Source organism: Leopardus geoffroyi, chromosome B4 (genome assembly GCF_018350155.1).
Source record: "Leopardus geoffroyi isolate Oge1 chromosome B4, O.geoffroyi_Oge1_pat1.0, whole genome shotgun sequence".
Classification (NCBI taxonomy): Eukaryota; Metazoa; Chordata; class Mammalia; order Carnivora; family Felidae; genus Leopardus; species Leopardus geoffroyi.
Genome location: NC_059341.1, coordinates 16637723 through 16656317, shown reverse-complemented (window position 1 = coordinate 16656317; position 18595 = coordinate 16637723). Strand labels below are relative to the sequence as shown.

Here is an 18595-nt window from a genome sequence, read left to right as displayed (position 1 = left end):
CAGTCATATATATGGGACAAAAATCAATTTATATAACGTATATACAAACTATAAAATATTCAGTGAAGGGTACTGTAGCATAGTGGCTGACAACAATGACTCTGGGGCCAGCTTGCCCGGGTTTGAATCCCAACTCCATCACTTACCTGCTGTGCGCCCTTGGGAAGGTCACTTAACCTCTATGTGCCTGTTTCTCTATCTGTAAAATGGGGACATTGATAGTATCTAGCTCATAGCGTGCTTGTGAGGATTAAATGAGGTGAGACATGTAAAATGCTTTGAACAGCGTGTGGTATATAGTAAGTATCCATCCATTCACTGGTATTAGTATGTACATTATGTGCACCAACTTTCCATCAACTGTTATTATTATGTACGTTATAGGCACCGACTTTCTCAGGGAAGAACCACAACTTACTCTCCAGAGTGGTTGGTGGGAGCTTTGCGTGTTGGTCCTCGGGCAGCTGGCAAGAACAGCTGAGCAATTGCTGGATGATTCCCGGACTCATTTGTTGAAAGTCTTCCTTCGAAATGGGTGAGAGGCTATTCTGTAGAAATATCTCCACCAGCTGCCCGGCAGAGAAGCAAGTCTGTTTGGGGGAAAACGTCATTGTTACTAATCTCAGCAAACAAACTTACCACCATCAGTTGCCTTTCCCAAGGAGTCAGAACTAAACAGAATGGCTAAAAAGGACACATGAAGCCATGACTTCATTTTTCTTCCCTGCAATCTTTGTGCATATATAATTTCCAAGGATTATTTTTCATCTCTGATCAAAGCCAGCTGTATCTCACTTTTATTTTGAGTATTATCTAGTAAGAGTTTTGCACACTTTTTTCCTTCCTGAAAACATGCAACCGTGTTTTACAATGTGTGGCATGGTTTGCTAGCCAGCAGGCTAAGGAAGCCTCGATGCTTTTGTTGTTTTTTAGTGGGGATGGCTTTGTAGCAACAAAACCAAGAATTCAAATGATAAACAGGTGCTCTGCGGTTATAAGATCATTGTCTTTAATATTCTCTGATTTAGTAAGCCTGTGTAGGCAACATGTATTTTCAAAAGCAATCAAAGTAAATATTTTAAAAAGTGAATGCTGTGTCAACCAGCTCATGTGTAAACACTAAATGATATGGCTACCTTTGTAAGGGACGTCCCTTCTCCACAAAAACAACCGAAATCATTACGATTGCCTACTGCTGCTCCTCTATCTTTAAAGCCTTTCTACGTTGTATAGGCATATTTATAAGAGATCAGGATCATAGATAAAGAACAAATGCAAGACGTCTCTAAAAGCTGCCACAAGGAATTGGTGCATCTCAGAAGTGTTAAGGGCTGATTTTGTGTGTCAGAAGTTACACTTAAAGGTTTCAATGTGTATAGTTCCACCAGCACAAATGGATGACCCTCGTGCAGAATCTTTGGGGTCTGAAGTCAGACCCTCGTGCAATATCTTCGTGAGCTCCAGTCACAATCAATGAAGTATTTTATTCTTTTTTTTTTTTTCAACGTTTATTTATTTTTGGGAGAAAGAGAGACAGAGCATGAGCGGGGGAGGGGCAGAGAGAGAGGGAGACACAGAATCGGAAACAGGCTCCAGGCTCTGAGCCATCAGCCCAGAGCCCGACGCGGGGCTCGAACTCACGGACCGCGAGATCGTGACCTGGCTGAAGTCGGACGCTTAACCGACTGCGCCACCCAGGCGCCCCTCAATAAAGTATTTTAAGAAACTCATTGACTTGCGAGGCTTTCCTGATTTGCCATGCTTTAGAACGTAGGGATTTTTATTTTTTTTATTTTTTATTTTTTTTTTCAACGTTTATTTATTTTTGGGACAGAGAGAGACAGAGCATGAACGGGGGAGGGGCAGAGAGAGGGGGAGACACAGAATCGGAAACAGGCTCCAGGTTCTGAGCCATCAGCCCAGAGCCCGATGCGGGGCTCGAACTCACGGACCGCGAGATCGTGACCTGGCTGAAGTCGGACGCTTAACCGACTGCGCCACCCAGGCGCCCCTAGAACGTAGGGATTTTTAAGAAGGCACATTGCTAATCAGGAAATAATGATGACATATTTGCTGGGTTTTCCCACATACAATTTTTGGGGGGAGAAGATCCCGTGAATAAAAAATGTCCTATCTTGATCAGGAAATGTTTGGTGGCAGGGATGAGAAGCCACTTGAACCAGCAAGAACCAAGAGGAGATCGTATTGAAAGGACACTAAGGATCTCCAAGAGTGGGAAGGTAGCCACACCTCAAAAGGAACTCAATCTGAAGCTAGAAAATCAGAACCTAAAGTTGTTTTTTCTCTCTCTCTCTCTCTCTTCGGGACCAAGTATTTTCTCCTTTCTCTTTTCCCTCTGCATGTATTTATTTCCTTTTACAGTCCGGTGTTTTCTCTTTCAGTAAACACATGGCCATATAAGCCCCAACTCTGAAGCGACCTCTCAGCCCACAAACCCAAGATTGAGTTGAGTCTGCAAGTCCTGACAGAGACCTGATTGCTACAGCAAAGCCACAGATGAACTCCCTTGGGTCAGACAACCCTCCGGTTCAATCAGTCTTGCCTCGAGATAGGAGATGGGATCATTCCATTCGGACATGGCTGCCAGCCTCAGGCCTGTGGCTGAGGCAGGCATTTCTCAGAAAAAGGCTGGGCAAAACTCCAAAAGGCTTCTACTACAAAAATCAGCAACAGAAAACTAAACTTGGGATTTTTTTTTTCTCCTTTTGTCAAAATAATTTATGCCAAAGACAGTATTTTCTGTTGCACCATTTGTTACTAATGGGATACAATGACTTCATCATTAAAGCTACTGACAACAGAAAAGGGAAACGAACACCAAACTTTTGATGACGAATCCTTCGTAATAAACATTCTCATTAAAAAGTGCTCGACTGCTAAGTAAAGCAGGGGAGAGAGGAAATGAACAGAATGCCATGCGTCTTTCCCCAGTTCATTGCCAAGAAATTGAATAGTTCTGGTCTTAGACTACCTTCTCCTGGAGTACGGATATTCTATTATAAGCTTCTGTGCCCTTGGTCTTTATTTGCTGTTCCTGTACTATTCAGGTCCTTTGTTGGTTTTAAATTTCTTTTTGAAATCACTAACATAAATGGCCTTAAAGGTGATTCATTATATTCTATAAAATTTTAAACCCCAATATTTTTAAATAGTTTTTTTTTTTTAAGTTTATTTTTGAGAGAGAAAGAGAGAGAGAGAGAGAGACTGAGTGAGAGCAGCTCTCTCTGGAGGGGCAGAGAGAGAGGGAGACATAGAATCTGAAGCAGGCTCCAGGCTCCGAGCTGTCAGCATAGAGCCAGACGCGGGACTCAAACTCACAGACTGTGAGATCATGACCTGAGCCGAAGTCAGCTGCTTAACCGATTGAGTCACCTAGGTGCCCCGAACCCAAAATATTTTTAATAAAGAATAATATAGAATAAAAATTTAGATTATCCAGCCAATAACTTTTAAACTATCTTTATTTCCTGGGGCGCCTGGGTGGCTCAGTCGGTTAAGCATCTGACTTCGGCTCAGGTCATGATCTCACGGTTTGTGGGGTCGAGCCCCGCATCGGGCTCTGTGCTGACAGCTCGGAGCCTGGAGGCTGCTTCTGATTCTGTGTCTCCCTCTCTCTCTGCCCCTCCCCTGCCCATGCTGTCTCTCTCTGTCTCTCAAAAATAAATAAATGTAAAAACAAAATTTTTTTTAACTAGCTTTATTCCCTTTACATAAAATTTCAGTATATGTGTATCCTTGTGTTAATGTCATCAGACTTCTATGGTAACTTTACAAACATATTGTAAAGCAGTGGTTCCTGAACTTTAGTTTTGAGAATGGCTTGGATGGCTCCCTAACAGGCAGAGTGCTGGGCTCTACTTCTCAGAGTTTCTGATTCAAAGATGATGGGGCGGGACCTGAGAATGTGCATTTCCAAGAAGTTCCCAGACAATGCTGACACTGCTGGTCGAGGGACAAAACTTTGAGAACCACTGGTCTAAATAACATACACAGGTTCTTCAGATCTAGTCTATCTTAGTGTCCTATCAAGAGTCACAAGCAAAGTGACATGTTGGGACAGAGAAGAACCATTGAAAAGGTTGATTTTGTTTACTTGGCATTGGTAGCACAGCAAATGACTCTTACTGTTCTTAGAAGTCACATGCTTGGGGCGCCTGGGTGGCTCAGTCAGTTGAGCGTCCAACTTCCGCTCAGGTCATGATCTCGCGGTCCGCGAGTTCGAGCCCCGTGTTGGGCTCTGTGCTGACGGCTCAGAGCCTGAAGCCTGCTTCGGATTCTGTGTCTCTCCCTGTCTCTCCGCCCCTCCCCTGCTCGCACTCTTTTTCTCTCTCAAAAATAAATAAAAACATTTTTAAAAAACTTTTTTTTAAAGCCACGTGCCTTAAGTAGGTAGTTCCTAAATTTTAGGAAACAATCTGCATTCGTTATGAAGATAAGGTCTCCATTAGGCAAATTTGCCCCCTTCCCCAGAGCCAGTCCTGAAGAAGCATCTAAAAAGACTTCACAAATGAAGACCAACACAGGCTTCAGCTCTCTTCACCTTGAGTTGAATACAATAAGCACGAGTTTGAAAGAATCAACTTTAATAAATGTCTTATATATACCGCACAAGTAAAAAAATTAACTTTTAAAAATATCTAATATTCTAATTAATAATCTGGTTTTGTCTTTAAAAAAAAAAACCTAGTGAACAAACAACAATAAAAAAGAAACAGACTCTTCGGTATGGAGAACTAACTAGTCGTTGCCAGAGTGGGGGGTGGGGAGGGTTGAAGGGGTTGGGCAAAACAGGTGAAGGGTATTAAGAGATACAAACTTCCAGGGGTAGGGATGGAATCCATGGTACTGTGCAATCATGCATTCATAACTCACAGGAAAAACGTTCCGAATTGTTAGCAATCTGTAGCGGATTTTGCTCTTTTAAGGTACAAATTGTACCTTGCTCATCTGAGATACAAGTAACAAAACTAGTTTTATTTAAGTCAACACTTCCCCAAGCAATAGCACAGTTGTTAAGAGCACAGAATATGTTAGCAACCTCTGTATATATCCTCAGTTTCTGTAAACATTAAGCGATTACTTATTAGCTCCATGCCTCAATTTCCTCATCTGTAGTATGGAAAAATATCTATAGTATGGAATGATAGACCCCAATCTCATATAGTTGTTATAATAATTAAATGAGGCAATGCAGGTGAAATAGCGTTATGTCTAACACATCATACGTACTCAATAAGCATAAGCCACGCTCGTGGAACATCAGGTTCTCAGGATTTTATTTATTTATTTTTTCAACGTTTATTTATTTTTTTTTTTGGGACAGAGAGAGACAGAGCATGAACGGGGGAGGGGCAGAGAGAGGGGGAGACACAGAATGGAAGCAGGCTCCAGGCTCTGAGCCATCAGCCCAGAGCCTGACGCGGGGCTCAACTCACGGACCGCGAGATCGTGACCTGGCTGAAGTCGGACGCCTAACCGACTGCGCCACCCACGCGCCCCTCAGGATTTTAAATAGTTAGGGCAGGGAAGGATTCTAGAGTCAAAATTTGAGAATTGCTGGATTCAATAAGATCAAAGAAGTTTATTTGCTGAGAGACCTCCCAGATACCCTAATATGCCACAGTGTAATATGTATTTCTAGTATTTCCCACACCAATTTAATCATAGGACCCATTTCAAGAAATACCAAGATAGACAAGTGAATGTACTTTGGGGCATAACTTTAGGAAATATGGGTATAAATATGTTCACAGGTTCATACATCACCTTTTCTCAAAAACCTTCTCAGTGCTACCTACTATATAAATATTTCTCTGTTGCTCACAGCCCAAAGTAATCTCTTCATAACCTTATCTAAGTTTAAAGCATTCATTCATCATTGTAAGTATATATGCAATGTCTGTGTCCTATTCCTACCCTGTAGGTTCCAAAGGAGTTGTGCCTATTTTTTTTAATGTTTATTTATTTGAGAGAGAGAGAGAGAGAGAGAGAGAGAGAGACAGAGCGTGAGCAGGGGAGGGGCAGAGAGAGGGAGACACAGAATCCGAAGCAGGCTCCAGGCTCTGAGCTGTCAGCACAGAGCCCAATGTGGGGCTCGAACTCACAGACTGCAAGATCATGACCTGAGCTGAAGTCAGATGCTCAGCCGACTGAGTTACCTAGGTGCCCCGCGTTGGGCCCATTTTTTTCAACACTGTATACCCAATGACCGTGATGGTGACTGGCAGGTAATAAATGTTCAGTATGTTTGTTGAGTTAATTATTCATGCATTCGATAGAGATACAAGAGAGGACGTATATCTGTATATCCATCTGTATCTATCTACGTCTATTGTCTTATTCTCCTACATGTCTTGGCCTCACATTTATGTCAGCAGAGACCCATTTGTAGAAGAAAACAACCCATGACCACTCCGTACAAATACAATATTTTCACATTGAAGGAAATACACATCATCCCTTAAGTTTTTCACAACTCTTATAGCACTTTCACCACTTTGACAGTAGCAATTGGTGGTGTAAGAAGAAGAATAACGATACCTTATCCCAGGAAACTGAACTGTCTTCTGACTCTTGGTCCATGGATACAGATAGATTAGGGTATCCCCAGTCATAGATTGTTAGGTTGTTTTGTTTCCTTTCAAGGCGATGGATTTTATCTTTTCGGATACAGGTACTTTTGGTCCAGAGAGTGTTGAGGAGTTGGTCTAGTTCTAGAAATTTCATACAAAATCTGGTGTCACATAGAATAAAGACGGGTCAATCTCAGGATAATTACAATTTCTTATGGCCACAGCATAGATAGTTTGCTAAATAAATGTGGTCCTAATGAAAAGTCAAGACGTTACTCTGAAAAGTAATAAAAGAACACTTAAACTTCACGTGAATGTTAATCCCCTCACAAGATCTTGACTAAGCTTTGGGGCTGAATCAGTCTTACAAAGATGTTCCCACCACTTTTAACTCCCAGGGATGATACAGTGGGCAATTCCTCCAAAGAAACGCCTTCTCTTGAGCCAACTCTTTCTTTTTCTAGATGTGCCTCATAAAAATGCACACAAAGGATAGAACTGGCCTAATCCATAGGAAATTCATTTCCTTGAGGTACTATATACGTCCTCCGTAGGTAAACTATGATATGTTTAAGTCAATCAAATTATTTTCCTTTTAAGGGTTGGTTTATGCAGAAACAAGAAAGGAAGTGAAAGAGATCTGAGATTATAGAGACAACTGACTTTGTCGTCTAATACTATTGTAGTACGGTTTTCAGTTTATAGATTACAGTTTAGCTTCCCTTGGTACAGCTCGAGGCTCTTAAAAACTGACTGGTACAGGGGCACCTGGGTGGCTCAGTTGGTTAAGGGTCCAACTCTTAATTTTGGCTCAGGTCATGATCTCATAATTCAGCAGGTCAAGCCCCACGTCAGGCTGTGCACTGACAGCATGGAGCCTGCTTGGAATTCTCTCTCTCCCTCTCCCCCTCCGCCCCTCCCCACCTTTCAAAAATAAATCAATAAATAAAGATTTTAAAAAATTAATTGGTATGCAGAAAAATTAAGTATAGTGGTGAATTTCTTTGGATTTATCCATCGGCTTGCTTGGGAATACAACGTCCCTGGTATTTTCCTGAATGTCATCACCGAGGACAAGAAAAATTGCAAACTAGAGTTACTACAATATCTTATTTTAAATGACTGGCTTTCAGCGAAAAGAAAATTATAAGACTTGCAAAAAAATGCGAACGGGTGACCCAGAATCAGGGAGGAAAGCAGTCAATAAATATGTCTTTGAGTATTCCCAGATGTTGGATTAAGCAGAAAAAGACTTCAAAGCAGCTATTATAAGTGTGCTGAAGGAACTAAAGGAAATCATATTTAAAGAATTAAAGTGTGACAATAATAAATCAGCAAAGAGAAGAAATAAGAAAATCAAAATTATATAAAGGTCCAAATGGAAATTCTGGTGTTGAATATAGTGAGTGAAATGAAAAGTTCACAAAAGGAGCTCAGCAGCGTATGTGAAATGGTAAAAGGAAAAATTACCGGAGATGAAGAAAGAATACCAGAGATAATCGAGTCTGACAGTTCATGCGCTCACACTCATAGCATGCAGCCTGCTTGGGATTCTCTTCCTTCCTCTCTGTCTGCCCTCCCGCTCTGCCACTTGTGTGCTCTCTCTCAAAGTAAATAAATAAACTTAAAAAAAAAAAAGAATTTATTCTTACTTATCTTTACAAACCTCAATAAAATGAAATTGTGACGAGGGGAAGTTTTCCATTACAGAATTATTACACTAATAAATGAAGAAGAAAAGAGTCAATTAGAAGAACACCATTTCATAAGCTGCAAATAATCAATATAGACAAGTATCATCAATACCTTATGACTTCTCAAAAAGAGAAAACTAGATGTTATGTACCTTCTGGTGGAAGGTACTAACTGTAAGACAGCATCCTGCAAGGAAGCAAACCACCTAATCAAATCTCTACAACATCCAATATACATGAAACACAGTGCATAGAAATGCATATTAGATGACTAGAAATGCAATCAGCAAAACCCAGATGTGATAAACAGTCCCCTTTTTTCTAACCAAAAAACCGTAGCGAAATAGAGAAGGTGGAGTCGGGGAGAGGCATGACATCTATAAAGGGAAATTGAAGAGATATACCAACAATCTGCATTTTACGAACATTATTTAGATCCTGGTGTGATAAAAAATAAAACATCTTTTTTTAACAATCAGGGAAATGTAAACATTAATGGGCTTTTTTTGGTGATATTAAGGAATCAATATCAACTTTTTAGTTGTGATATTGGTAATAAGGTGCTTTTAAAAACGCTCGTCTATTAGAGAGTCACACAGAAATATTTAATAATCATTTGCTTCAAAATAATCAAGTGATAGGAAAGGGTGGAGGCAAATATAAAATAAGATTGTCCAATTGCTGGTAAGTGTTGAGGCTAGACACTGTGTGCATGGGGGTTGACTACATTACTGTTTATATTTTTGTTTACATTACATTTTTATTAGATATCTACTTTTAATATTCAGAATTTATGTAACAACAACAGCAGCCGCAACAACAACAACAAACACTTAAAACTGACTTCTGGGAAAGATGGCAGAGTAGGAGGACCTGAAGTTCACCTCGTCCCACTGACACAACTAGGTAACACGTCAGTGTAAAAAACCCAGGAAACGAGCTGAAGACTGGAAGGACAAATTCACCACAGCTAAATGCACGGAAGAGGCAGCTTTGAAGAGGGTAAGAAGGGTGGAGACATGGTGAGGAGTGACAAAGACTGCAGGAGAGTCTGGGGGAGGGGGGACCCACCATCCCAGAAAGGGGAGACAAATAGATTCTCACCCCAAGGAGCCCACTCAGGAAAGACAAATCGCCCTAACATGTGGCTTTGAAAACTAAACGGACGAAGTTTCACAAGTTCTTACAATGAATGAGGCTTAAAATCTGGAAATTTAAAAATCAGTGGGGTTGGCTCTGAGAGAACTGGGAGGGTGAGAGGAAACTGACTCCCAGTCCTTAAAGAAACATTACAACAGACAGACCTGCTGTGATACAAGGTAGAAACAGCAGTTTGAAAAACACCAGGAGCATACGGGAGAGAGATGTGTTTACTAATCTCAGAGCTCCAGTTAGAAGGGCAGGGATCAATGGGACATTTTTCCAGGAACAAAGATGACGGTGGGTGCCATTTTCCTTCCTTGTTCCCCCAGCCCAGACACACAGACATCGGTGGGGCCCACTGCAGCACCTACACTCACTGAATAACTTACAAAGAGCATGCCCTGCCCCTTCTTCCCCTGCAGACACATTCCCTCCAGCCAGGCCTCTGCTTCACGTCCCCTCTTGCAGCAGACCCAGGCAAACCGTGTTAATACCATTCCTCCGACCCCACACACTTCTGAGGATCTGCCCCCTCCAATCCATTCTTGGGTTAGCTAATCCAAAGTGGTACCACAAGCCTGGCAGTGTGCAAGCATCCCAAACAGGAGCCAGTATCACACCAAACTGACTCCTGCCCCAGGGAGAGGGAAAGAACCACAAACAACCATCAGGGTAGAGGCTTAGCAGTGGGACAGACAGCTGGTCTTACTATAGGTCCCACCCACCAATGAAGGCTTCTTAGGGTACAATACAGGGAAAGTGTCCTGCAGTTTGGTGTTACCCACTAACCCCACAGGGACCAAACCCTGTCCACAATAGGCAAAGAGAGCCATTGCAGATTACTGGACTGAAGGAAAAAGTGTTTCAGCCAAAATAGCAGGATGTATGCAAGAGACATAGAAGATTCTCCTGATGCACCAGGTCCTGCTGAACAGGAGACACTGAACTGCAGGGCACTACAGGACTTCTTCTTCATAAGGGCACTACTATCAAGAGCAGGAGACATAGCTGACTTTCCTAACACAAAGAAACAGACCCAGAGAGTTACACAACCTGAAGAGACAGAGGAATATGTCCCAAATGAAAGAACAGGACAAAATCACAGCAAGCAACCTAAACAAAATGGGGATAAGTAATATGCCTGCTAGATAATTTAAATCAGTGGTTATAAAGATACTCACAGGACTTGAAAAAAAAGACTGAAGGACATCAGTGAAACCCTTAATAAAGAGACAGAAAAAGAACCAATTAAAAAGAACCAATCAGAGTTGAAGAATGCAATAAATAAAATAAAAAATACACCAGATGGAGTAAATAGTAGACTAGAGGAAACAGAAGAATGGGCCACCAACCAGGAATACAGAATAATAGAAGGGAATCAAGCTGAACAGCTGAGAGGAAAAAAAAAAATCAAAATGAAAATAGACTTAGGGAACTCAGCAATATTCACATTATAAGGAACCCAGAAGGAAAGGAGAAAGAAAAGGGGTAGAAAATTTATTTGAAGAAATAATAGCTGAAAACTTCCCAAATCTGGGATAGGAAACAGAAATCCAGATCCAAGGGCACAGAGAGCCCCCCAAAAATCAACCCAAGAAGGTCCACAACAAGATACATAGTAATTAAAATGGCAAAAAGAAGCAGTAAAGAAAGAATTTTAAAAGCACCACGAGAAAAGAAAATACTTACATACAAAGGAAACCCCATAAGGCTATCAGCTGATTTTTCAGTAGAAACTTTGCAGGCCAGAACGGAATGGCACTATATATTCAAAGTGCTGAAAGAAAAACCTTGGAACCAAGAGTACTCTATCCAATAAGGTTAGCATTCAGAATAGAAGGAGAAATAAAGAGGTCCCCAGACAAACAAAAGTTAAGGGAATTTATGACCACTAAACCAGCCCTACAAGAAATGTTAAAGTGGATTCTGTGTGGCAAGGAAAGACTGTAAGTTAGAGTAAGAAACGTAGGAAGCATGAAAGCAATAAAAATAAGTATATCTATAAAAATCACTTAAAGGACCCACAAAATAAAATGATGTAAAGTATGACACCATGTATCTAAAACATGGAGGTGGGGAGAGGTTTAAAGAATGGGTTCAGCCGTGAGAGACTATCAATTTAATATACAAAATGAATGGAAACCACAAATCAAAAACTAGTCATAGATACACAAAGAATAAAGAGAAAGGAACCCAAGTATATCACTAAAGAAAGCCAACTAATCATGAGAAGAGAACAAGAGAAGGGAGGAAGAGAGAACTACAAAAACAATCATAAAACAAGTAACAAAATTGCAATAAATACTTACCTATCAATAATTACTTTGAATGTAAATGGATTAAATGCTCCAATCAAAGACAAGATGACAGAATGAATAAAAAAGCAAGACCCATCTATATGCTGCCTATAAGAGACCAATTTCAGGCCTAAAGACACATGCAGATTGAAAATGAAGGAATGGAGAAGTATTTATTATGCAAATGGATTTGAAAACCAGGGTAGCAATACCTATATTGGATAAAATGACTTTAAAACAAAAGATTGAAATAAAAGACAAAGAAGGACACTGTATAATTATTAATGGTGTGGGGCTCCTGGGTAGCTCAGTCAATTGAGCAGCTGACTTTGGCTCAGTTCATGATCTCATGGTTTGTGGGTTGGAAACCCACGTTGGGCTTTGTGTTGACAGTGCAGAGCCTACGTCAGAGTCTCTGTCTCCCTCTCTCTCTCTCTGCCTCTCCCCCACTCATTGTGCATATGCTCTCTCTCTCTCTCTCTCAAAAATAAAAACATTACAAAAAATTTTTTTGATGGGGGCAATCCAACAAGATGATATAACAATTGTAAATATTTATGCACCCAACATGGCAGCACCCAAATACATAAAAGAGTTAATACAAACAAAAAGGAAGTAATAAATAGTAATACAAAAATAGTAAGGGACTTTAATACCCCACTTACATCAATGGACGGATAATCCAAACAGAAAATCAACAAGGAAACAGTGGCTTTGAATGACACACTGAACCAAATGGAGCTAATATATATTCAGAACATTCTATCCTAAAACAGCAGAATACATATTGCTTTTAAGTGCACATGGAAGATTCTCTGGAATAGATCACATATTAGGCCAAAAAACAAGTCTGAACAAATTCCAAAAGATCCAAGTCATACCATGCATCTTTACTGAACACAATGCTGTGAAACTAGAAATCAACCACAAGACAAAATCTGAACATAAATATATGGAGGTTAAATAATGTACTACTAAACAATAAATGGGTCAACCAAAAAATCAAAGAGGAAATTAAAAGATAAATGGAGACAAATGAAAATGAAAACAGAAGAGTCCAAAATCTTTGGGATGCAGGAAAAGCTGCTCTAAGAGGGAAATTTACAGCAACACAGGCCTACATCAAAAGCATGAAAAATCTCAAATTAACAAGCAAACCTTACACCTAAAGGAGATAGAAAAAGGAGAACAAACAAAATCCCAAGCCAGTAAAAGAAAGGAAATAATAAATATTAGAGCAGAAATAAACAATATAGAAACAAACAAACAAACAAACAAACAAAAAACAAGATCAATGAAACCAGGAGCTGGTTCTTTGAAAAGATCAACAAAATTGATAAAACCTTCAGCCAGAGAGAGGACCCAAATTTTAAAAATCAGAAGTGAAAGAGAAGAAATAAAAATTGCAAAGAAATATAAAGGATTATAAAAGAAAACTGTGAAAAATCATATGCCAACCAATTGAACAACCAGGAAGAAATGGATAGATTCCTAGAAACATGTGACCTAACAAAATAGAATCAGGAAGAAACAGAAAATTTGAACAGACTGATTATTAGTACTGAAATTGAATCAGTAATCTAAAACACTCCCAACAAACAAAAGTCCAGGACCAGAGAGCTTCATAAGGTGAAATATACTAAACATTTAAAGAAGAGTTATATCTATTCTTTTCAAGCTATTCCAGAAAAAAGAAGATGAAGGAAACCTTCCAAATTCATTCTATGAGGCCAGCATTACCTGTACCAAAACAAGATAAAGACACCACAAAAAAGAGAGCCACAGGCCAATATCTCTGATGAACATAGGTGCAAATATCCTCAACAAAATATTAGCACACTGAAACCAACAATACATTAAAAAAAAGTCATTTACCACGATCAAGTGGGATTTGTTCCTAGGATGCAAGGGTGGTTCAATATTTGCAAATTAATCAGTGTGTTACATCACATCAACAAAAGAAAAAATAAAAAAACATACGATCCTTTCAATAGTTGTAGCAAAAGAATTTGACAAAATACAACATCCATTCATAATAAAAACCTTCAAGAAAGTAGATTTTGAGGGAATATGCTTCAACATAATAAAGTCCATATAAGAAAAACCCACAGCCAATATCATCCTCAATGGAGAGAAAAAGTGAGCTTTTCTTCTCAGGTCAGTTACAAGACAAGGATGTCCACTGTCACCACTTTTATTCAACATAGTACTGGAAGTCCTGGCCATAGCTATCAGATAAGAAAAAGAAATAGAAGACACACAAATTGGTAAGGAAGAGATAATACTGGGGCGCCTGGGTGGCTCAGTCGGTTAAGCGTCCGACTTCAGCCAGGTCATGATCTCGCGGTCCGGGAGTTCGAGCCCCGCGTCAGGTGGGCTGATGGCTCAGAGCCTGGAGCCTGTTTCCGATTCTGTGTCTTCCTCTCTCTCTGTCCCTCCCCCGTTCATGCTCTGTCTCTCTCTGTCCCAAAAATAAATAAACGTTGAAAAAAAAAAATTTAAAAAAAAAAAAAAGGAAGAGATAATACTACACATAGAAAACCCTAAAGATTTTACCAAAAACCTACTAGAACTAATAAATGAATTCAATAAGATTGCAGGATACAAAATCAATGAACATGAATCTGTTACTTTTTTTTTTTTTAAGTTTATTTGGGGGAGAGTGAGAATGTGTATATGTGTGTGTGTATGTGTGTGTGTGTGTGAGAGAGAGAGAGAGAGAGAGAGAGACCAGGGGAAGGGTTGAGAGAGAGGCAGAGAGAGAATCCCAAGCAGGCTCTGTGCTGACAGCACAGATGTGGGGCTCGAACACAGAACTGTGAGATCATGACCTGAGTTGAAATCAAGAGTTGGATGCTTAACGGACTGAGCTACCTAGGTGTCCCTACTGCATTTCTATTCACTAATAATAAATAAGCAGAAAGAGAAAGTAAGAAAACAGTCCCATTTACAATTACACAAAAATAATAAAATATCTAGGAATAGACTTAACCAAGGAAGTGAAAGACCTATACTCTGAAAATAATAAAACATTGGTGAAAGAAATTGAAGAAGACACAAATAAATGGAAAAACATTCCATGCTCATGAATTAGAGAATAAATATTGTTAAAATGTCTATAATACCCAAAGCAATCTACAGAGGTAATGCAATCCCTATCAAAATACCAACAGCATTTTTCACAGATCTAGAACAAGCAATCCTAAAATGCGTATGGAACCACAAAAGGCCCCAAATAGCCAAAGCAATCTTGAAAACAAAAAACAAAACAGGAGGTATCATAATTCTGGACTTCAAGTTATACTACAAAGCTGTAGTAATCAAAACAGTATGGTACTGGCACAACAATAGACACACAGACCAATGGAACAGAATAGAAAGCCCAGAAATGAACCCATGATTATATGGTCAATTAATCTTTGACAAACGACAAAGAATATACAATGGGGAAAAGACAGTCTCTTCAACAAATGGTGTTGGGGAAACTGGACAGCAACATGCAGAAGAAAGAAACTGGACTTTCTTACACCATACATAAAGATAAATTCAAAATGGATGAAAGACCTAAATGTGAAATGGGATACCATCAAAATCCTAGAGGAGAACCCAGGCAGCAATCTCTTTGACCCTGGCCAGAGCAACTTCTTACTAGACACATCGCCAGAGGCAAGGGAAACAAAAGCCAACATGAACTATGAACCTCATCAAGATAAAAAGCTTCTGCACAGCTGAAGAAAACAATCAAGAAAACTAAAACACACCCTACAGAATTAGAAAAGATATTTGTGAGTGAGATATCGGATAAAGGGTTAGTATCCAAAATCTATAAAGTACTTATCAAACTCAACACCCCCAAAACAAACAATCCGATTAAGAAATGGACAGAAGACATGAACAGACATTTTTCCAAAGAAGACATTCAGATGGCTAACAGACACATGAAAAGATGCTCAACATCACTCATCATTAGGGAAATACAAGCCAAAACCATGATAAGATAGCACCCTACACCTATCAGAATGGCTAAAATCAACAACACAAGAAACAACAGATATTGTCAAGGTTGTGGAGAAAGGGGAAATCCCTTCCAATGTTCATGGGAATGAAAACTGGTGCAGCCTCTGTGGAAAACGGTATGGAGGTTCCTCAAAAAGTTAAAATTAGAATTATTCCATGACAAGTAACTGCACTACTGGGTATTATTTACCCAAAGGATACAAAAATACTGATTTGGAGGGGCACATGCACCCCAGTGTTTACAGCAGCCTTATCAACAATAGCCAGATTATGGAGAGAACCCAAATGCCCATTGACCGATGAATGGATAAAGAAGATGGGGTGTGTATATACACATTGGAACATTACTCAGCGATCAGAAAGAATGAAATCTTGCCATCTGCAGTGATGTGAAATCTTGCCATTTGTAAGAGTATATTATGCTAAGCGAAATGAGTCAGAGAAAGACAAATGCCATAAGATTTCACTTATATGTGGAATTTAAGAAACAAAACAGATGAACATAGGGGAAGGAGAAAAAAAAACAGAGAGGGAAGCAAACCGTAAGAGACTCTTAATTACAGAGAACAAACTGAGGGTTGATGGAGGGACGTTGGGTAGGGGATGGGCTATTAAGGAGGGCATTTGTGTTGAGCGCTGGGTGTTATATGTAAATGATAAATCACTAAATTCTACTCCTGAAACCAATATCACACTATATGTTAACTGACTAGAATCTGAATGAAAATTTGAAAGAAAAAAAAATCCAGATGGCCAACAGACACATGAAAAGATGCTCCACATCACTCACATCAGGAAAATGCAAATCAAAACCACAATGAGACATCACCTCACACCTTTCAGAATGACTAAAATCCAAAACACAAGAAAAAACAAATGTTGGCAAGGACGTGGAGAAAAAGGAACCCTCGTGTACCATCGGTAAGAATGCAGACTGGTGAAGCCACTGCAGAAAACAGTATGTAGTGTCCTCAGAAAATTAAAAATAGAACTACCATATAAAGCAGCAATTGCCCTACTAGGTATTTTCCCAAAGAATGCACAAATACCAATTCAGAAGGTTCTATACACCCCATGTTCATGCAGCATTCTTTACAATAGCCAAACTACGGAAGCAGCCCAAGTGTCCACCAACAGATGAATGGGTAAAGAAGATGTTGTATATATACAACGGAATATTCTTCGGCCACACAAAACGCAACCTTGTCGTTTGAAGAACGTGGGTGGAGCTAGAGAGTAGAATGCTAAGCCAAATGAGTCAGAGAAAGACAAATACTGTATGATTTCACTCACACGTGGAATTTAAGAAACAACACAAACAAAGGAAAAAAGCAAAGACAGACAGACAAACCAAAACACAGACTCTTAACTGTAGAGAACAAACACATGGTTACCAGAGGGGAGGAGGGGGCAGGGGGAGATGGGGGAATAGGTGAAAGGGATATAGAATACATTTATCTTGATGAGCGATAAGTTATGTATAGTATTGAATCTTTATATGGTACATCTGAAACTAATATAACACTGTATGTTAACTCTACTAGTTTTAAATGAAAAACAACACTTAAAATGAGCATACTGTCTTCCATGATACCATCAATATCAGCAGAGTCCTAGCTCGGGGCAGCTGTGAGAGAAAATGTCTCATGGCTTCTGAAACAAACACCTAATTGTGCTGACACGAAATGGCACTTGGAAACGGAATTGTGACTTCTCAGATGCAAAAGTGACTGGTTTTTGCCCCAAGAGGCCATACTGCAGATCGCTCGTGAGCAGTTAGTTGGGCATTTTAACGAAGGTCCACAATGATCCATATCTACCCAGCTTGCCTCTAACTGTATTCTGTATCGCAGTCTGATCACCTCCCATTTCTTGGGAGTGATAGAGCCTTCAAGTGGCCTACATCTTGACATTATTTGGAAAGTGGAGTCATGGCTCTCCTCCAGTTGCAACGGGAATCGCACCGCTAAAATTTCCCAACCCCTGTTTCCCACCTCAAAATTGTTCTCGGCATAACATGCCTTTCCCTGGCTTGTTTCCTGTGTATGACAGCCAGGTAACATGATTTAATTACATTTCAACTTTTCACAGAAAAAGAAAATAAACTGCAGAAACCCGCATCTGTCCTTCAAATGGTTGTGCTAACAGGTCCAGGGAAAGTTCAACAATGAATGTATGGCCCCAGACCTCAATCCCTTCTTTCAGAGTTGGGAGGTTTACCCAGATTACGGGAATTGTCGGTCCCTTGGTAAATTCACATCTCCCTTTCTCTTGTGACTTCCCAGGAGGAAGTGTGTTGGCAGCAGCAACAGCTATTATGCGACATTCCGAGAGCCCTTGGTGTGCAAAACAGGGCCTCCTGGTACAGATTTTTTAGACGTCATTTCATTTTTAATGCCTTGTCGAGTACAAAGAAATGTGCAAAACAAACATTCTGGCTGCATCCCTGGCATCCCATTTCTTCTCGGAGTTCCAAAAAGCTGGCAGTCACTAATATAACCAGGATGGAGAGCTCACACGACTTTTATTTAAAATTAAATAATAGATCTTTATGGCTACAAGCAAACACCACCAAGGCTCTCGCACCATTGGGCTTTCCATGTCTTCATTCTAGGCAATAGTTTGTGACCCCTCGCCCAGGACTACGTACCAAACAGACAAGCGTTCCTCAGCACTTACGGCAGGTCATAAAAATCTCTCCCTTGGCTCTACGTCCATAATATCATCATCATGGCTGAAACGGACCGAGTCCCAATTTTTGCCTCATCGCCACAAAGATACCATAGCATGTTTGCCTTAAAAGGGCCACCCGAGCTGTCTTACCACAGGCTATGATAAAATAGTGTTTAGA

General features: G+C 40.0%; 1 protein-coding gene across 5 annotated transcripts in view; it reads right to left on the bottom strand.

Moving 5' to 3' along the window:
* SLC39A12 (solute carrier family 39 member 12) overlaps positions 1 to 18595 on the bottom strand; it is an 87705-nt gene that overhangs the window by 55176 nt on the left and 13934 nt on the right. For all 5 annotated transcript variants that reach the window (XR_006708853.1, XM_045463853.1, XM_045463852.1 and 2 more), the window contains exons 5-6: positions 6562 to 6734; positions 419 to 590 (exon numbers count right to left, since the gene is read on the bottom strand). Coding sequence is in view for 4 of the 5 variants with exons in the window: in XM_045463853.1 (XP_045319809.1) it covers positions 419 to 590; positions 6562 to 6734 (345 nt within the window). In the remaining variant the exon portion in view is untranslated. The remainder of the gene's footprint in view (positions 1 to 418; positions 591 to 6561; positions 6735 to 18595) is intronic.